Below are 21,706 nucleotides of genomic sequence, written 5' to 3'. Positions count from 1 at the left end.
CGCCACGATGCTTTCAAACTTTTTAACAAATTCTTTAGCAGCCTTAGTGTCCAAACTCGAAGCTTCTCCATGACGAACAACTGAATGAATCCCGGTCCGTTTCCTAAATTTCTCGAACTAACCTCGAGACGCCTTGAATTCCTCTGTCGTAGGATCGGCTGAACTCTCCCCCGCGTCACCCCGAGAGCGCGCCGCCTTCAAGTCACTTTAGATAGCGCTGGCCTTCTCACAAATGATCGTTTCCGTGATCGTATCGCCAACAATCTCTTTGTCTTTGATCCATATTAACAAAAGTCATTCCATGTCTTCAAGGGTAGGGCTACGACATTTAGAAATATTCGTGATCCCCTTCGAAGGTTTCACTGATTTAATGGCTGACTTCTGTTTTATGATCGTCGACATCATCGACATATTCCGGCCATATTGTTTAGCCAGATCGCTAACACGTACACCTTGCTCATGCTTTTCTATGATTTCCTGCTTTAATTCTAATGAAAGCATAGACTTCCTCTTTTCTCACCACTGCTACTACTTCCGGAACCGAAACTAAGCTTTTTAGGACCCATGATTACGGAAAACAGAAAACAACACGTGAAAAAGCAAGATAAAAAACTGTTAAAACTGAGCGAATAGAGGACAACCACACGATGCGGACGCAATGAGAGGACTGATCAAGGTGATGCTCGATTGGCGTCCCTCTGATGTGCTGCCGTCTAGCGGCGTCAACAACAAACTACGCTGCACGGTTTCGAGAAAATTCCACGGGTAAGCGTATTGTTTACATCGTATGTTGGAGCAACACTTCGTATGTTGAGACAGAAATTTGGTCGAATTTTACTTCGTATGTTGGAAAATTCGTATGTTGGGACAATCGTATGTAGAGGTTCCACTGTATATATATACAAGTATAAGAAAAGGTAAGTAAAAGACAAAAATTAATGGCAGTCCAAAATAGGTGAGGAGAGAGAGAGAGGAAACAACCGTTCTCGCTCCGAGCCAAAAGTAAAGTGAGCTCAAGCACAGGTGTGTGGGGGGGGGGGGCCCTCCCCTACCCCCGCTAACTAGCGGTGTGGGTAGTAAACCCTCGTTAAATTTTAATGGCTCGTCATTTCAGCTACGCTGAAAGTAATACCCCTATTAAATAGCGTGGTTTGTATTCCAGTTACGGAACAAATGACAAACTTATAACAAAGTTTGTATTTTTCCTAACATACAAACCCGAATTCTTTACTATAGGAGATATTCTAGCGCGAGGTGGAAAATACGGCAGAAAAACCTTAACAAGGTTGTTAACGACCGGGCCGGTAGTTATCCACCTGTTAGGGGTGGGGGACTGCCGGCCGGTGGCTACTAAATACCTTCAATCGGATTCTAGCTAGGACTATCTTAGGGGGAGGTGACGGAGGGAAGATTTGAGTAAAGAATTCGGGTTTGTATGTTAGGAAAAATACAAACTTTGTTATAAGTTAGTCATTTGTTCCTACACTAAATACAAACCCCCATTCTTTACTAAAGGAGACTTAGTCTTGAGGTCAGGGTGGAAGAAGGGTTCCCTATTCCTAGGAAGATAGTCCTCAGACTAGACTCTATTGATGAACAAATCTCCCATTAACTTTTCTCTGTAGATCCCCAAAATCTTAGCACGACTGAAGGTTTGTAATTAGGTGGAAACAAATGTTTCAGTATGAAGAGGGTCAGGAACAATGACTTGGACCCTTTCTTACATAGGAAACCCAACCTTGAAAAGGAGAATCCTCATGACTACGGGTATAACTTATACCCTGTGAGAGGAGTCAGATGAGTTTCATACCTTACTTCCATTGGTGAGTCCAGCTGAAACTGGTTACAGACTAGGATATCCAGATGGGAGGAATCCTCGATCAATGGCTACTGTCCCCTGAAAGGGCGCAAAGGTACAGTAGTTCAGCACCTGTTGCCCTGCCACAATATGCCCTATAGAAAAGGTGTTTCGAGACCAATGTGTCACATCGGTTAAATAGTGAGAGGTGAATGTAGATTGGCGCTTCCAGACTCCAGCTCTTAAGACTTGGGAGACAGAAAAATTCTTCTTAAATGCCAGAGAGGCAGCCACTCCCCTAACTTGATGGGCTGTGGGTTGAACTGCCTCTGGGTCTCCGTGAATGGCTCTCGCAATAACTATCTTGAGCCAGAAAGAGATGGTATTGCGAGAGATTCTCTTCTTTACCTTATTGGTATTGAGGAAGAGATGACGGAGGCGTGGTCTGAAAGGTCTGGTGCGCTTCATTTATTTCCTTAGCGCCCTGACTGGGCACAGTAGCATTTGGTCAGTATCCTGTGTTACCTTATTGAGGTTGGAAAATTGAAATTCTCTAAACCTCTCATCGGCTGATGAAGGATTCTGAGTTTTGGCCACAAACCCTGGCACGAAGTTGAGCGAGACTTCCCCCCATCCTCTAGAATGGGTGACTTCGTAGGATAGACCATGAAGTTCACCAACCTTTTTTGCCAAGGCCAGTGCTACAAGGAAAATGGTCTTAAGGGTTAGAAAGTAGTCAGAGGCCCTATTTAAGGGCTCATAGGGAGGTCCCTTCAAGGAACGTAAGACCAGGGACATGTCCTAAGGTGGTGGTCTAATCTCCACTGGGGGGCAAGATCTCTCAAAACCTCGAATCAACAAAGTGATATCTTTTGAGGTAGAAAGGTCAACTCCTCTCAGTTTACGGATGAGGCTTAAGGCTGAACGATAGCCCTTAATTGCCGAGACTGACAGGAGTTTCTCCCCTCTGAAGTACACCAAGAAGTCTGCCACTAATGGAAGAGAGGGATCGAGTGAAGACACGCATCGCCCTCTACACCAAGCTGCAAACACTCTCCATTTTGCTTGGTAGAGGTTTGTGGAAGATTGGGGCAGGTGCCTGGACATGTGTTCAGCCACCTTCCCTGAAAAGCCTCTGCTTCTGAGGAGAGACTGGACAGCCTCCAGGCGTGAAGCTTCAGGAAGTGGATTCTCCCGTGGGGGATACCACTGTGTGGCTGCGTCAACAGACGGGGTTTTGGAGGTAGAAACCTCGGCACTTGAACCAGCAGGGAAAGGAGGTCTGCGTACCACTTTCTGCTTGGCCACGCCGGAGCTATCAGCATTAGTTTGCAGTTCCGGGAGATCCTGAGTTTGTTGATCACCCTTCTGAGCAGGCAAAAGGGTGGAAAGGCATATGCGTCCAGGTTGTCCCAGGAGTGTTGAAGGGCATCCTGGATCGCTGCCTGATGGTCTGGAACTGGGAATCCGTAGCGGGGAAGTTTCGCATTCAAAGAGGTGGCGAACAGGTCTATTGTGGGGAAACCCCACAAAGCTATTACTGTCTTCGCTACTCGAGGATCCAAAGACCATTCGCCACTCAGCACATGGTGATGCCTGCTCAGTTGATCTGCCACGATGTTTCTCCAGCCCGGAATAAACCTTTCTGTGAGAGCAATGCTGTGACTTTCTGCCCACTGGCAAATCTGGACTGCTAACAGACAGAGGTCTCTTGCCAGAGTACCCCCTTGCTTGTTGATGTATGAGACGGCTGTGGAGTTGTCGCTCATCAGAACCACCTCTCGTCCTTGAAGATCTTCTACAAAGAATTTTAGGCCTTTCAAGGCTGCTAATAATTCCAGATGATTTATATGGAGAGACTTCTCTACCGGAGACCAAACTCCTGATGCTAATTTCGGGCCTAGGTGGGAACCCCATCCCCGTAGCGACGCGTCCGAAAAGTTTTAACTTCGGATTGGGGCTTTGGAGGGGAATGCCCTTTTGGGTATTCTCTCTGGTCGACCACCAATGAAGATCTTGTAACACCAGATTCGGAACCTCCACTGCCAAGAATGGGGAATCTGTGTTTTGAGACCAATGAGTCTTCAGATGCCATAGGAGACTTCCCATTCTCGACCTTCCGCCTGGAACTAGTTTTTCCAGGGAGGAAAGATGGCCCAGAAGACACTGCCACAACTTGGCTGAAGGCGGAAGTGGATGTTGATGGACATACCCAGATAGTTTAAGACTTGGGTCGGAGTCAAGCAAGACTTCTCTGCATTTACAAGGATCCCCAGGTCCTTGCAAAGGCTCAGAAGTCTTCTCAGATGATCCAGAGCTAGTTCCCTGGATGAGTCTAGGAGTAGACAATCATCCAGGTATCTTAGCAAACGAATTCCGTGCTTGTGAGCCCACAAAGATACGAGTTCGAAAATCTTCGTAAAGACCTGTGGGGCAGTCGAGAGGCCGAAGCACAGGACCTTGAACTCGAAGATTCGACCCTGAACCAGAAAGCGCAGAAATTTCCAAGATGTGCGATGGATCGGCACTTCGAAATATGCATCTTTTAAGTCCACAGATGCCATAAAGTCTCCTGGACGCACCGCTTGGGTCACGGAGGCAGCCGTCTCCATTTTGAATGGAGTTTGCTTTACACACTGGTTTAAGGTCGAAAGATTGATCACTGGTCTCCAACCTCCCGAGGCTTTCTCTACTAGAAAGAGGCGACTGAAAAACCCCGGGAAAGCGGAGACCTCTTGAATGGCGTCTTTTAGAAGCATGCTCTGGATCTCCCGAGCTAGAGCTTGCTGTTTCCCAGGATCCCGAGGGATCTGGGAGGACAAGATCGGGGGAGGAGTTAGAGGAGGAGCAGAGTCTATGAAGGGGATGTGGTACCCCCAACGAAGCACCTTGATGGTCCATTGCATGGCCCCCATAGCCTTCCACCTCCTCAAACTCCCCTGCAGGCACCCCCCTACGCACTGTGAAGGGGGAGCCGTGACCCTATTTCTGTCTAGGGTTCCTCTTCCTCTGCCTTTAGCCTTAGGAGGAGCCGACTTTCCTCTGCCCATCGGTTTGGGTATAAAAGAGGGGCGGCTGAGGGTCTTGGCTGGCAGTGGAGTTGCGATTGTTGCTTTGGGTTGTGGAGTTGGCTGCTGTTGCATTGGGCGAAAGGAAGCAGCCTTTTGCATCGCGGTGTCCTGCGTCTCTTTCCTCCAAGTATCCAGGGCAGAGGAGACCGCCTGCTTAGAAAAGAGGAGAGGTTGCAGAAGATCAGAGTTCCTCAAATCAGACTTTTCAGTCTTACCGATGCTCCTATGAAGTCTGGAGACTACTGATTCTCTCCTTTTGAGAATCCAGTTGCCCCACATTGTTGCAGCCGTAGCAGTTAGGAAGTCCATTGTTTTGGCCCCGGCTGCCAGGACTTCCTGTAGGGACTGCATGGAGTTTTGGTTTGAAAGGTCTTCGTGACTAGCTAGGTAGTAGACTGTACCTGACCACAAGTCAAACCAGGATAATGCCTCCAGAAGGGACATTGACGCTGCTTCCATTGCCGAGGCTTCTGTGGCGGTGAAAGAGACTGGGAGAGAAGAGAGTCCCTCTGCAGAGCAGCCCGGCGTGAGCCTTGCTGTGAGGGGATCCAGTGTCAGAGGAGAAGGGTTGGCGTCTCTGACCTTGTAAAAACGCCTTTGCTCAAAAAAGGAAAATGCAGAAGTTTATGGGATCCTTGAGACTTCAAGGAACCCGTTTCCCCCGAGACGGCCTGCGAGACCTTCCTCAGACGGCCTGCAGTGTGAATAGACCAGGGAAGTTCGATTCTGGCCTTAGGGTTTGGTGGAGGACAACATAGTCTGTCTAAGGATGAAGCGCCGGTATGTCGAGGTGACAGATGTAAATCTCCGAGGCCTGAGATATTACACATCGTTCTTAGAGCCCTCAGATAGGCGGACTCTAAATTTTTTGATGGTTGTTCTTCCGAGGAATCTTTCTCTCGCGCTAATTCCTCGCGAGGGGGGGCGATAGAAGCCCGAGTGTCTGAAGGTAACGGCAAAGTAGCATACTCCATTGCCGATATTCCCAGGGAAGGCTGGGCACTAGCCAATGGCGCCACGCGTGCCTGATCTTGCCTGGAAGTTGATGGTTTAGGCGAAGGTGACCGAATTAACGGTACTGTCTCAATAAGAGGTTGCATTGATCGGTGGTCTGTACTCAGCCGAAGAGAAGAAGGGTTGAACCCCTGCGTCTTCTTCTGAAGTTCTCGTGAAGCTCATATTCCGTAACTCGTTAGAAAGTACGGGAACGGGAGCTGTTCTGTCCGACCCGCGAGGGCGAGGTGAATGACCCCACGCGGCTAAGTCCAGAGTTTTGCGTGATCGGGAGGTTGAAGGATGGGAGCGCTCTCTCTCTGTTGATATAAAGCGACGACGAGAAGAAGAGTTCTTTCTCCCTTCCCTAGAGCGCTCTGAGCTCCTCCCGATAAAATGTGAAGGGGAGGAATCGTGCTCAGAGTGCTCTCTTTCCTTAGATTTAACATCGCCCCAACAGGAGCGCTTATTGCGCTTACGAGAAATCTCTCATGACGAAGAGCACGAATGTATCGTAGAGCTCTTCTTCTTATAGCGCCTAGATGATTCCTCGCGAGAGGGAGGCGATCGCGAAGCAGAACGATGGCGCGAGGATGTACTCTTCTTATGTTTATGACGAGAGCACTTATCGCTTCTCGGCGAGACATTTCGTGGAGACAGAAGGCGAGGAAGAGCTAGAACGATGACGTCTCTTCCTATGTCGCCTCTCTCTCCGACGAGACTGTCTGGGCAAAGGAGAGCGAGCTCTCCTTTTCCTCTTCTCTCTCTCTCTCCTATCCTCCAAGGATGACGAATACGATGAGGAGGAGGAGGAGGAGGAGGAGGAGGAGAAGGGGGAGGTATCACGATGATCGCGCTTGCGACGTTGTTTCGTAGAAGTGCAAGCATGGAGCGAAGTAGGTTCCGCGAGAGCTGAAGTTCTTACATCTGCTGACACTTTAGCGGCCGCTGATTGGGCTGACGGGATGTAGGCGAGGTCCGGAACTCCCGAAGGTTCCAAAACAGAATGGACCTGAGGTAAAACCATGCCTGCGAGGAACTGGTTCCACACTTCCACCGAAGGAGAACCAGGAAATCCAAGGGCAGGCCATACCGCTCGTACGTTATCTGGAATAGAAGTGGTAATAGAATTATTTCCGATGATGGAAGAAACTGTCCCACTGGGAGGGGCAACTTGATCCGCCTGACCCGGGGGAATGGGAGTTAAGTCAATGGTGCCGCTCTTCCTTGGCTTTCCCCCGGAGGAAGGAGGCAAGGAAGAGTCTGAAGGAAGAGATTGAGAGGCCGAAGAAGAGGCCCGAGACTCCTTACCTTTCGATGGCGAACCTGGAGGTAACGAATCTTTCTTGGATTTCTTCTTCTTCCTCTTCATGAACTTATATCCCACTGCGTTGGTGACCATTCTCTACATACTTGGCAGGGGGAGCCTTCAGAACACCTATGACCTCTACACGAAGGGCATAGGGAATGAGGATCCACCTCCGGTAGTGACATGAATGTGCCACAAGATTTCGGGGGAATCCCAGGAGACTTCCTCATATTAGAGGACATCACATCTAATAAAGAAAGAAAAGAAAAAGTTATCAAAAATAAAACACTAAAGAAAGGCTAGTCTGCCAGTCAAACAAAAGCAGGAGCAGCTGTGTTACCACTGCGACAGCTAGAATTGGATTGAAGGTATTCAGTAGCCACCGGCCGGCAGTCCCCTACCCCTAACAGGTGGATAACTACCGGCCCGATCGTTAACGACCTTGTTAAGGTTTTTCTGCCGTATTTTCCAGCTCGTGCTAGAACATCTCCTATAGTAAAGAATGAGGGTTTGTATTTAGTGTAGGAACAATCATAGATTTTTGTGAAGTCTTTATCTTTAATAATAATGTGATGCTCAAGTAATTTCCAACCAATTGGGTGAAAATTTTCCTTTGGTTCCCAACCATCTTAAGACAGCAGAATTCAGTCCCCAGCAGACTCTTTTGAACACAGTGTTTGCCATGTTCTTTTTGGAAGAGAGGGCTATTAAAGTATCCCAGTTTGCCACCTCTGTTGTAGCAAGCTACTTTGTCAGCCTACCTATGAGGCCTTACAGAACTTAATCAAAGCAAAACTTGAAGTAAGGTGCCAGATCTTGGCTGCCTTGATCTGGAGAAGGTTGAGGTAGAGGAATTCCTTTACAGTGACACTCTACAAATTCCCCCCCCCCCCCCCAAGCTCTAGTCCACAATGTCAATGCAGAGGCACTTCACTACTACAAAAAAAAAAAGAGGAAAGATTTCTTAAGAAAGATGCCTTCTTTCACAAGGCTGAAGTCTATAAGAACCAGCAGAAGGCTCAAAATCAACCCGTAAAGAGGATAGCTCCTTTTTCCCATCTCAAGCCTTATCTTTCACCTAAGTTCACTTGTATGATGATCTACCCCCCCGCCACTCATAAAAGTGCTGCATTTTCCAGAAACTCCCAAGCATGTCTGCAAGTCCACCTTCAGTATGGACAAGCATACATACACACTCACACTCTGAAAAAACAGAGAAAGGATATTATCAAAGTCCAGTTCCAAGAGCCAATAGCATGCCGGTATTAGATGGAAGTAGGAATCAAAGTGATTGTTCAGAGTATCAGCAGGGGGGGGCCTTCCCTGCTACCGGCCAGTAACTGTCAACACATACCGACACCTTATTAAAAATTAAATGGCAGCGTTCCAGCTGCAAAAGAATCATCTAATTAAAGGACGAAGGTTTATATTGTGTAGGAACAAATTCAAAATTTTAGTGTATTGTAATGATGATGTATTATTTAATAATAAACAGTACTGTATTGTACTTACAATTTTTCTAAAAGTTTGCCGCTGGCTTCAACTCTGAAAGGATCATTTCTATCCAAATCCTTTATTTTTCGTGAAAGTTCACGAACTTCGAACGCCATTTTATTATACCTGAAAAAATTAAAATCTTGTCAGTATATGTGTACTGAACATCTAATGTAGGTGATGTTGACAGACAATGTATGTAAATAACTCAGAAAATATCACAAATTTTAAAAGTAACTTGTATTTTGTCAAACAATACAAACCTGATTCCTTTAATAGGAGTACAGTATTCTCTCAGCTTGGCTAGAACTTTGGCTGTTAAAATTCATTATGAGGATTTGGTAGTTACTGATGGGTGGCAAGGACTGTTGAGGAACAGAGACAAGAGTAAGCTTTTAGGATTCATGAAGATGTTGGAGGGAATCTTTGAAAGTCATCGACAATCTGCAACAGGATCCAACTGAGACTGGTCGATGGTCAAGAAAAGAGTGACTTAAGCACTGGGGAAACCAGGAAGCCCAGACTCAACGTCCTACACAACATGCTCAGGTTCCCAAGAACATTCCCTCTCCCCAAGCACTATCAGATCAAAACACCCACGGATCCCAGAAGAGAACCCCTCTCAAATCCATGGCATCAGACCAAAACAAGAGATCTGGAGGGACTGAAACGAAACCAGTCTCATCATAGAGACGATCCCCCTAACCAAGGAAAATTATCTTTCAACTACAAGAAGAAGGAGCGACATGAGACCCCTATCACAAGACTTAAGACTGACGAAACGCCAACGTAAAAACCACTTAGCCTAAGACGCCCCACTCCACTCAAGGTCGACCCCATGAGGGAACTGACTCAATGCTTAGGAGAAAGGGAAGATTCAAGAGCTGCTTCCCACTCAGAGGACGACACTCTGATGAACTAATTGCGAAATTTGAACTCAAACTCGTCAATCACAATATAGAATTGATCGTAAGTAGAATGATCAAATAAAATCATCCTGAGACAGACAGCTGGTTCAGGAAAGCCAAGAGGCCGAGGAGGGACCTCTACAGTGGGAGTTCCTGACAACGGACAAAACTATCTGCCCACTGACGACCCTACTCCAGACATGAAGAATCAAAGAAAGGCTCTGCTTCGTTGAAAAAGAGAAAACACCTCCTAACTCATACTGCTCCTCTGAGGGAGGAAGGGCAAAGAGACAAAAGAGAAAGGAAGAGCAGAATGAAGTTACTCAAAACCTCCACTGTTCACTAGACCAACCTAACTCTGCTACGAACCAGACCCATAAACCAAGGGAAAGATGCCCAGAGGACGACTTGAAACAAGGATATCAGGACCATGATGGACAGACAGACAACCCAAAAAGAGACCTCTGACCCTCAGAAACTGAGGGAGAAGAAAGACATCAAGAACAATCCTCAAGTCTCAAGAAAATGAGAAAATTCTGAAGGGGCCGACAGGAAAACTGACAAAAAAAGCCACTAAACTCGAAGAAGACACCTAGAAATCTCAGGCTATCATCCATCCAAAGATTTACTGGTCAATTGAACCTCGCTGAAGAGACGAGAAGCAGAGGGAGAACAAGGCAGAAAAGATGACTTAGAAGGCAAGGAAGGTGAGGGAGTAGGAAAATGACAAATTTGGAAGTACCTGTACTGTAATTTGTATTTTTCTTAACTATACAAACCTGTAGCTCTTTAATGGGGAATATACTTTTGGCAAGGCTGAAACTAGCAAAACTACTTTTACAGAGTTGTAATTACCCAACCGCTAATTAGCAGAAGGGGGGGGGTAGCCGGCTACCCCCACTCACACACACCTGTGTTCTATCAACACTTTAACTTGCAAGAAGGGAGGAGAGAGGCAGGTATGCAGGTGATGGTGGGCCAATTTGTATAAAGAGCTAGAGGTATGTATGGTTAGGAAAAGCAAAAATTACTTCCAAACTTGTCATTTGTTCCAACACCAGAATGCAAGCCTTACGCTGTTTATTAGGAAAAACTCACCCTTTAAGAGGGTGGAAGTCCAAACCAACTGGCAGGTTATTACCTGGAGTTTTCCTGTACGTGCTACACACGAAACAAGAAAACCTGACACCTCGCTAAATTTCGTGAAAAGCATGGTTAGCGACCTGAGCAATCAGTGTGATTGTGTGATCCTAGCAGTGTGACTAATCTAGGTAAGAATTCTCAGAAACGTAGAAATCTTTGAGTGAACCATAGCCATTAACCAATCCCACCTCCCCGATGGGTAAGGGGACGTAACAAGTATACAGTATATCTCTATACCAGGTTACACAAGACAAATGGTTTTACCTGCAAACTGCAGAGGCCAGCTTGCAGAGTAACCTAGGTACTATTCTGCAAAAGAAGGGAACACGATAAAAAGAATGAGCTAGTCATTCTTATTATTCATCTCAGGAGATTTAGAAACTAAGCAAGAGCTACCCGTGAATGGCGTGCAGACCAGGCTGAACTTAGAAAATATGGTAAAATTATAGTTGCAGACGGAACAGCATTTTGAACGGAAAACCATAGTTTTTCCTATACAGCTGTACTATTACTTGCTAAGCTAAAATGACAAATTCGTAGATAATATGTTATTTTCATTAGTAAAATAAATTTTTGAATATACTTACCCGGTGATCATATAGCTGTCAGCTCTGCTGCCCGACAGAAAAACCTAAGGACAAAATACGCCAGCGATCGCTATACAGGTGGGGGTGTACATCAACAGCGCCATCTGTCGAGCAGGTACTCAAGTACTCCATGTCAACACAGAAACAATTTTCTCCTCTGCCCACTGGGTCTCTATTGGGGAGGAAGGGAGGGTCCTTTAATTTATGATCACCGGGTAAGTATATTCAAAAATTTATTTTACTAATGAAAATAACATTTTTCAATATTAAACTTAGCCGGTGATCATATAGCTGATTCACACCCAGGGGGGTGGGTAGAGACCAGCATTACATGTTGACATTATTATGAGCTAAGTATTTTGTATTTCATTTTAGCAGTTATTCAAAATAACAAACATAAAATCAATAAGTACCTGGTAAGGAAGTCGACTTGAACAATTACTCTGCCTTTTTAAGTACGTCTTCCTTACTGAGCCTCGCGATCCTCATAGGATGCTGAGCGACTCCTAGGAGCTGAAGTATGAAGGGTTGCAACCCATACTAAAGGACCTCATCAAAACCTCTAATCTAGGCGCTTCTCAAGAAAAGACTTTGACCACCCGCCAAATCAAGTAGGATGCGAAAGGCTTCTTAGCCTTCCGGACAACCCAAAAACAATAATAAAACATTTCAAGAGAAAGATTAAAAAAGGTTATGGAATTAGGGAATTGTAGTGGTTGAGCCCTCACCCACTACTGCACTCATTGCTACGAATGGTCCCAGAGTGTAGCAGTTCTCGTAAAGAGACTGGACATTCTTAAGATAAAAAGACGCGAACACTGATTTGCTTTTCCAATAGGTTGCGTCGAATATACTTTGCAGAGATCTATTTTGTTTAAAGGCCACGGAAGTTGCGACAGTTCTAACTTCGTGTGTCCTTACCTTCAGCAAAGCTTGGTCTTCCTCATTCAGATGGGAATGAGCTTCTCGTATTAACAGTCTGATAAAATAGGATAAAGCCTTCTTTGACATAGGCAAAGATGGATTCTTAACTGAACACCATAAAGCTTCTGACGGGCCTCGTAAAGGTTTTAAAATAGAACTTAAGAGCTCTTACAGGACATAAGACTCTTTCTAGTTCATTTCCAACCATACGATAAGTTTGGAATATCGAACGATATTGGTCAAGGCCGAGAAGGCAGCTCGTGTTTGGCTAGAAAACCAAGTTGTAGAACATGTAGCCGTTTCGGATGAGAATCCGATGTTCTTGCTGAAGGCATGAATCTCACTGACTCTTTTAGCTGTGGCTAAGCATATCAGGAAAAGAGTCTTAAAGGTGAGATCTTTCAGGGAGGCTGATTGTAGCGGTTCGAACCTGTCTGACATAAGGAATCTTAGTACTACGTCTAAATTCCAACCAGGTGTAACCAAACGACGCTCCTTCGTGGTCTCAAAAGACTTAAGGAGGTCCTGTAGATCTTTATTGTTGGAAAGATCTAAGCCTCTGTGACGGAAGACTGATGCCAACATGCTTCTGTAACCCTTGATAGTGGGAGCTGAAAGAGATCGTTCTTTCCTCAGATATAAGAGAAAGTCAGCTATTTGAGTTACAGAGGTACTGGTCGAGGATACGGATACTGACTTGCACCAGTTTCGGAAGATTTCCCACTTCGATTGGTAGACTCTAAGGGTGGATGTTCTCCTTGCTCTAGCAATCGCTCTGGTTGCCTCCTTCGAAAAGCCTCTAGCTCTCGAGAGTCTTTCGATAGTCTGAAGGCAGTCAGACGAAGAGCGTGGAGGCCTTGGTGTACCTTCTTTACGCGTGGCTGACGTAGAAGGTCCACCCTTAGGGGAAGTGTTCTGGGAACGTCTACTAGCCATCGAAGTACCTCGGTGAGCCATTTTCTCGCGGGCCAGAGGGAAGCAACTAGCGTCAACCTTGTCCCTTCGTGAGAGGCGAACTTCTGCAGTACCTTGTTGACAATCTTGAACGGAGGGAATGCATATAGATCTAGATGTGACCAATCTAGTAGAAAGGCATCTATATGAACTGCTGCTGGGTCCGGGATTGGTGAGCAAAATATTGGGAGCCTCTTGGTCATCGAGGTTGTGAAGAGATCTATGGTTGGCTGGCCCCAGGTGGCCCAAAGTCTCTTGCATACATCCTTGTGGAGGGTCCATTCTGTTGGAATTATTTGTTCCTTCCGACTGAGACAATCTGCCATGACATTCAAGTTGCCTTGGATGAACCTCGTTACTAGTGAAATATCTAGACCTTTTGACCAGCTGAGGAGGTCCCTTGCAATCTCGTACAACGTCAGAGAGTAGGTCCCTCCTTGCTTGGAGATGTACGCCAAAGCCGTGGTGTTGTCCGAGTTCACCTCCACCACTTTGCCTTGAAGGAGAGACCTGAAGCTTTTCCAGGTCAGACGTACTGCCAGTAGCTTCTTGCAGTAGAAATGCATTGTCCTTTGACTCGAGTTCCATAATCCCGAGCATTCCCTACCGTCTAATGTCGCACCCCAGCCTACGTCCGATGCGTCCGAGAAGAGAACGTGGTTGGGAGTCTGAACAGTCAGGGGAAGACCCTCTCTAAGGTTGATACAGTCCTTTCACCAAGTCAGACCAGACTTTATCTTTCCGGGAACCGGGATCGAGACCGCTTCTAGCGTCTTGTCCTTTTTCCAGTGAAAAGCTAGATGGTATAGAAGAGGACGGAGGTGTAGTCTTCCTAGTGACACAAATTGATCCACGGATGACAGTGTCCCTACCAGACTCATCCACAGCCTGACTGGGCAGCGTTCCTTCTTCAGCATCTTCTGGATGGATAGCAGGGCTGGGGGTTGATCGTCTTGTTCAGCAACGTCCTCATCAGAGGGTTCCTCATCCGAAACTGATGAGGAAACGGCAACGGAGTGGGCAACGTCTGACTCGCTGAATCCGGTCGCACTGGTGGATGCGTGACGGAGCCGGACGCAATATCATGGTACTGCTGCACAGTCTGTGAACTGTCAACAACCATGGGGACGCGAGGAAGTACAGCGTCAACCCGAAACTGTCTAGACTGTCTGGGTTGTCAACACCCTACCGGGTTGCTGAGGTTGACGCACTGCGTCACAACAAGTCACCTCTGCTGGTTGTTGAACGTCTTCCTAGTGACACACTGAACGTCAACAACCACCTCCGAGCGTCGCTTAACGTCAACGTGCGACTGGCAACCCACACTGGGTCGCATCGGTGGAGGAACCACCTCAACTGGCAGACGCGAGTAGGATACCTCAGCGTCAACAGGGCGTACAACCAACCGGTAGGAAGGTTGTTGGCCAGAAGGTTCTTCTCCGTATTAAGTCCTCTATCAAGGACACAAGCTTGGACTGCATGTCTTGCAGCAAAGCCCATTTAGGGTCTACGGGAGCAGGCGTGGCAACAGACGGGGTTAGCGACTGAAGCGGAACCATTTACCATCCCTGGAAGCCTTGTTATGTGTGACATAATAGTACAGCAAAACTTCAAAGGCTCGACAAAAGTTGAGAAGTTGACCTGTAAACAACTGGAGCGTCTCCTGGCTAGGCGCCTGGGCGAGTCTACCAGAATTGAGAAGTCTACCTGGGCAGAGGCATGAACTCCCAAGCCGAGAACTTCTCTCGTGTCCTATCAGACTCTCGCTCTATAAGCCAGTTAAAAAGAAGGGAAATCAAAAGGCTGTATCCCTAAAACTCCTCCTGGTGCAAAAACCAGTCGCCTAGCCAACGTAACGCTCTCTAGGAGAGCGAGAGAGCACTAGCTTAACAACAACGGCTTCGAAGTAGCTAGGCCTAGTGTAAGTTCTGACGTGAGGCGAACGAGGAGCAGCAGTTACAAGATCCGGACGAAGATCCTTAAAAAATCATCATGATTTAATTAAAGTCCATAGGAGGCTAAGCAGCTTAAGGCTCCTCTCCAAATGACAGAGTCCTCAAAGGAATATCAGTAGGAGGGAGAACAGCACTTTCTCATCTACAGGAACCTTGTCCGAGAAAAGCTAGGTTATCTCAGTGAGGGTCTCACTGGTGCATTAGCAGCAGACCAGAAGGGAACGTTATGTAACTGCTTGACAGTCTGTGAACTGTCAAAAACTGAACTGTCAACCACAACAGGTGCGTGAGGACATACAGCACTGGTGCATTAGCAGCAGACCAGAAGGCAACGTTATGTAACTGCTTGACAGTCTGTGAACTGTCAAAAAACTGAACTGTCAACCACAACAGGTGCGTGAGGACATACAGCACTGGTGCATTAGTAGCAGACCAGAAGGCAACGTCATGTAACTGCTTGACAGTCTGTGAGCTGGCAACAACCAAAGCTGTGTGGGGAAGCCTCAACTCCTGACTGACTAGTCTGCTGCGGGCGAGTGGCGGTAACCACAGTGGGTTGCGGAGGCTGACGCACCGTGTCAAAACACGGCAGCTTAACTCCACCCTCCTGTTGTTGTGGTAGCACACGCACGTCAACGGAGGGTTCCGTGCGTCTGTGAACGTCAGCATGCGTCTGGCAGGGTCGACTGCGCATGGGTGGAGGAGCTCTCACAGCTGGAGTGTGGGAGCAGGCAGCCACAGCGTCTGCTGGGCGCACAACCGTGGTAGGTTGTAGGCTAACGGGTGCAGCGTCAACCTTCTCCGCACGATACTCCTGCAAAAAAGATGCTAACTGTGTCTGCATAGACTGTAGCAAAGACCATTTAGGGTCTACAGCAGCAGGTGCGGCAACAGACGGTGTTACTGCCTGTTGCGGTACCGCTTTACCTCTCTTAGGAGGTGTGCAGTCATCGGAAGACTGCAGCGAGTCCGAACTGACCCAGTGGCTACACCTGGGCCGTTGGACTTGCGCGGAAGGGACCGACTTGCACTTAATAAGCTGCGAGACCTTGGTCCAAGGTTTCTTACGAGAAACCTCTTCCGCAGACGAGAAGTAAATGGGCTCTCTCGTCTTTGTGTGGGTGGGGCGATCTTGGGTAGATACGCCCGAAACCACGGAGGGAAAAACGTCTGTTCGTTGATCAAGGCCTGACGAACCCATAAGTCGTTCGACATTACTTCTCCCCTGGGCTTGGGAGCTTGCAAGAGGTCCCGGACTAGGTGAACGACAGGCACGAACAGACGAACCCTCGGACGCAACACTGTAACACTTTGCGCATATCACTTTATCACTTCGATTTTCTGTTTTGCACTTATTTCACTGAAATCGAAACTTTTACTGATTTCTACCTGAAACACGCAATCCTACCCTTCATTAAAAGGTAGTAATTGCGAAAACAGTCGTATAATGCAACAGAAAACATATATAAAGATAAAGAATTCAGTGGCTGGGAAAGAGACTAAACACTAGTTCAAATAAACTACGTTTACAATCTCTCACCGCACATAGCCTGGGAACAAGAATAAAACCCTAGAAACGTTTTACCTTCTTCCCCGCACAGCGACTAGGGAGGAGAGTAAAACGAGAACAACGTTACCCCGCTTGAACGAAACGTTTTTTTTTCTTTTTTTTTTTTTTTTCTCCCTCCGTCTCTATCTCTCTCTCTCTTTCTCTCTTGATTTCGCACCTGAGAGAAGAGCCCAATTATCTATCGCCAAAACATGTTATTTGCTAAAGGAAAAAACTGAAAGGTTTTCCAAATAAAAAGTTCCTTTAATTTAGAATTTAAACCATTTAAGCTAAGAAAGAATGAACGAAACGCCAGAATCGGTTTACTCTTACTGCAAAGTGAAACCGTGATACACTCTCTCTCTATCGTAACGATAGAGCGCATGTTGAACGTCCTGAACGTCAACAACTGCGTAGACTAAAAAACTAAACGTTAGTTCATCTTTGAAAACAGTACGAGACTATCAAAGAAATTCTTTCATAAAACATTAAATTTAAAAAGTTTTAAATTCTTTAAAGGTTAAATACGATATAACGGGCTCAACGTTGATTAACTTCGGTTCCAAGTTAGGACCGCCTACTATCAGGAAAGGTCGCATATAAACAAAACATAAAAATTTTTTTTTATATGTTTATAATAAATGGAAAGTTAATCGAAGAGGCCTAATAAAGGCGGAGAGATATAAAATATATAGATCTATAACGTGTTAAGCAAAATTACTAAAAACCTAAACACACTTTAAAAGTGAAAGAGAGTCCATACTCTCTTTGTCACCATAAATAAATCTATCCAAAACGAGTTCAAGTTTTGAAATGAAGATAAAACCCCTGCATAGCGAAAGCTCAAAACTGGAATAGTGTACTTCACCAAATAGTTGTGAAAACAAATCCAGTTAGTAATAGCGTATTTAGTAGGTCTTGCCAGTGGCACGACAGAGAGAAAATTGATTCTGTGTTGACATGGAGTACTTGAGTACCTGCTCGACAGATGGCGCTGTTGATGTACACCCCCACCTGTATAGCGATCGCTGGCGTATTTTGTCCTTAGGTTTTTCTGTCGGGCAGCAGAGCTGACAGCTATATGATCACCGGCTAAGTTTAATATTGAAAATTGTATTTTTCCTAACTATACAAACCTTAGCTATTTACATGGGGTAATTACTTCGGCATAGCTGAATGACGAGCCATTAGAATTTTAACGAGGGTTTACTACCCCACCGCTAGTTAGCGGGGGGTACGGAGGGGTAGCCTGCTACCCACCCACCCCCCCTCACACACACTAGTGAGTGCTTCACTTTGCTTAGAGGTAGGACTTATCCCGGGGGACAGGGCTGGCGGGCAAATATGTGTAAATAGCTAAGGTTTGTATACTGTAGTTAGGAAAAATACAAATTATCTACGAATTTGTCATTTGTTCCGTAACTGAAATACAAACCACGTTATTTACATGAGGTGACTTAACCCTAAGGAAGAGTGGTAAGTCCCTGCCTTACTGGCTTTGGCCTGCCTGGGGACTCCATATTCGAGTGTCTAGTACTCAGACAATAGGGAGTCCCTGCACCTCGCTAGCAGCTGTGAAACTGCTGCGGCCTACTTAAGGTGTGTGCGAAGGTGAAAAGTGACTCGTCCTAGGAAGTTGACCTGGAGTTCCTCAGATGGAAATCTAGGCTAGGACTCTCCCAATACCACCTCGTCAGGGTATGGGGATATGACAGTATTACACTTAATACTAGGAACACAAGGAAGCATGGTTTACCTGCAGTGGTTTGAGATCACCTGTACAGAGAACCCAGGATGCTGCTTTCTACAAGGGAGGAGAGGATGAGGAAAAGAATAAGGGCCAGACATACCTTTTCATTCATGCAGACTAAAACCTGGTAACAATGCCCTCAACCTTCTGCTACTTGTCCATTAAGGAGCCTGAGGTTTAGACCAGCTGTTGTGCAGCCATCACAGGGCCGATAGAAAATGTATCAAGCTCCTGTGGGTCACGTCTTGCAGGTAGTGGGCTGTGAAGGTGGTCTGACGCTTCCACACCCCAGCTTGCAGGACCTGCATCACTGAATAATTCTTCTTGAAGGCCAGGGACATACCTATGCCCCTGACATCATGTGCTCTAGGGCGACGTGACGGAGAAGGGTCTGGATTCAAGGCCAGGTGTATTACCTTGCGGATCCAGGCTGAGATGGTATTCCTGGTGACCCTTCTCTCCGTTTTCCCAGTGCTCACGAACAAGGCCTGAACCTGGGGACGAACTGCAGCTGTTCTCTCAAGATACAACCTCAGACTCCTTACTGGGCAAAGAAGGAGATGGTCTGGGTCATCTGTTACAGAACGGAGACTCGAAACCTGGAAAGAGTCGAACCGAGGGCACTCCCGGGTTCTGAGTCTTGGTAATAAACTCAGGGACGAACCTGAACGTTACCTCCCCCCGTCCCCTTGAATGGGCGATGTCGTATGAGAGACCATGTAGTTCGCTGACTCGCCTGGCCGAGGCCAAAGCTAGCAGGAACACCGTCTTCCAAGTAAGGTGGCGATCTGAAACCTGGCGTAGTGGTTCGTAGGGAGGTCTCTTTAGAGACCCGAGAACTCGAACCACGTTCCAAGGAGGGGGTCTTACTTCCGACTGAGGGCAGATAAGTTCATAGCTTCGTATGAGAAGAGAAAGTTCCAGCGAGGAAGAAATGTTCATTCCTTTGAGCCTGAAGGCAAGACTTGAGGCTGAGCGATAGCCTTTCATTGCCGAGACTGAAAGGCGCATTTCCTCACGCAAATACACAAGGAACTCCGCTATTGCTGGAATAGTGGCATCGAGTGGAGAGATACCCCTTCCACGACACCAACCACAGAAAACTCGCTACTTCGCCTGGTAGACCCCTGCGGATAACTTGCGCAGGTGTCCAGACATCCTGTTCGCAACTTGTTGCGAAAATCCTCTCTCTTTGAGGAGATGCTGGATAGTCTTCAGGCGTGAAGTCGAAGCAAAGCTACGGCTTTGTGGAAGATGTTGGCGTGTGGTTGTTTGAGTAGCTCGTGACGTGGAGGGAGTTCCCTTGGAGGCTCCGTAAGGAGTTGCAGAAAGTCCGGGAACCATTCTGTGTGATGCCATAGCGGAGCTATGAGGATCATTGACAGGTTGACCGATATTCTGGTCTTGTTGAGTACTCTCCTCATTAGACAGAACGGGGGAAAGGCGTACACATCGATGTTGTCCCACTGTTGTTGGAAGGCATCTTGCCAGAGAGCCTTGGGATCCGGGACTGAGGAGCAGTACAGCGGGAGCTTGTAGTTCAGCGCTGTAGCGAACAGGTCCAAAGTCGGGGAACCCCACAAAGTCAGGACTTTGTTGGCTACTTGAGGATCCAAAGACCACTCGGTACTCACTATCTGTGTCGCTCTGCTCAGACTGTCGGCGAGCACATTCCTTTTGCCCAGAATGAAGCGAGCTGCTAGTGTGATAGAGTGGATTTCGGACCATCTCAGTGTCTCTACTGCAAGATGGGATAGCTGTTCTGAAAAGGTACCTCCCTGCTTGTTGATATAAGCCACCACTGTGGTGTTGTCGCTCATCACTACCACAGTGGCCCGCCAGGACTTGGTGGAACTTCTGAAGTGCCAGGAACACGGCCTTCATTTCTAGCAGGTTTATGTGAAGGTACTTTTCTGATTCTGACCACAGGCCTGAGGTCCTGTGGTTCAGAACGTGGGCCCCCCACCCTTTCTTTGATGCGTCCGAAAACAACATCAAGTCCGGGGGGAGGACGAGAAGATCCACTCCCTTTCGTAGGTTCTTATCTGCCACCCACCACTGGAGAGCCATCTGTTCCGGTTGTCCCATAGGGATCAGGGTGTCCGGGGAATCGTGTCCTTGATTCCACCGCGACTTGAGTCGCCACTGGAGAGATCTCATTCTGAGGCGACTGTTGGGAACCAGACGGGCCAGGGAGGAGAGATGGCTGAGGAGACGTAACCACGTTTGGGCTGGAAGTTCTTCTCGTGTGAGGAAAGGTCTCGCGGCCTTCCTCACCCTTGCTATCCTGTCGTCTGATGGGAGGGCTTTGTGGAGATTGGTGTCTATGACCATGCCTAGGTATACCAGTCTCTGAGAGGGCTGCAGAGAGGACTTCTTGAGGTTTACCATGATCCCTAGATCTTGGCAAAGTTCGAGAAGCTTGTCTCGGTGGCGAAGAAGGGTTGCCTTCGAGTCTGCTAGGATCAGCCAGTCGTCCAGATAACGGAGGAGACGGATGCCGATCCTGTGAGCCCATGATGAAATCAGGGTGAACACCTTGGTGAACACTTGGGGTGCTGTGGAGAGACCGAAGCACAGCACCTTGAACTGGTAGATCTTGTCGTCTAGGCAAAATCTTAAGTACTTCCTTGAAGACGGGTGGACTGGGATCTGGAAGTACGCGTCCTTCAGGTCCAGTGTGCACATGAAGTCTTGTGGTCTCACTGCAAGCCTGACCGTGTCTGCCGTCTCCATACTGAACGGAGTCTGTTTGACAAGCTCGTTCAGTGTCGAGAGGTCGATGACTGGTCTCCAGCCTCCAGACGCCTTTCTCACAAGAAAGAGTCGACTGTAGAAGCCTGGGGACCCGTCCACAACCTCTTGGAGAGCGTCCTTCTTCAACATGGTCGGGACTTCTGCCCGGAGGGCCTGTCCCTTTACCAATCCCATGGTAAGTGAGCTCAATGACACTGGATTCGCTGTCAGGGGAGGTAGACATGAGATGAACGGGACGCGATAACCCTGACCGAATACGGAAATCGTCCAGGTATCTGCCCCGAGTTGCTGCCACCTTGTCGCGTAACTTTGTAGGCATCCCCACACTGGTGGAGATGCAGGGGGACTGCCAATCCTAGCGTTTACGGCCTCGGCCATTCCCTCTAGGATTTTTACCTCCTCCCCTGGAGTACTTCTTGCCCCTTCTGCCCTTGGCAGGAAGGGGCTTAGACACCTGCTTCGCTGCCGTTGTCGTTGTCTTCCTAGTGTCCTTAGCTGGACGGGGTTGCTGAGC

At 47.3% G+C, this 21,706-nt stretch overlaps 1 protein-coding gene across 1 annotated transcript in view; it reads right to left on the bottom strand.

The window, feature by feature from the left end:
• LOC137646860 (U3 small nucleolar ribonucleoprotein protein IMP3) overlaps nt 1–21,706 on the bottom strand; it is a 66,710-nt gene that overhangs the window by 32,050 nt on the left and 12,954 nt on the right. Inside the window, exon 2 of the mRNA XM_068379934.1 lies at nt 8,684–8,791. Coding sequence (XP_068236035.1) covers nt 8,684–8,791 — 108 coding nt within the window. The remainder of the gene's footprint in view (nt 1–8,683; nt 8,792–21,706) is intronic.

This window comes from Palaemon carinicauda, chromosome 9 (assembly GCF_036898095.1).
Source record: "Palaemon carinicauda isolate YSFRI2023 chromosome 9, ASM3689809v2, whole genome shotgun sequence".
Taxonomy (NCBI): domain Eukaryota; kingdom Metazoa; phylum Arthropoda; class Malacostraca; order Decapoda; family Palaemonidae; genus Palaemon; species Palaemon carinicauda.
Note: the sequence above shows the minus strand (reverse complement) of the source record. Positions and strands in the feature narration are given on the sequence as shown.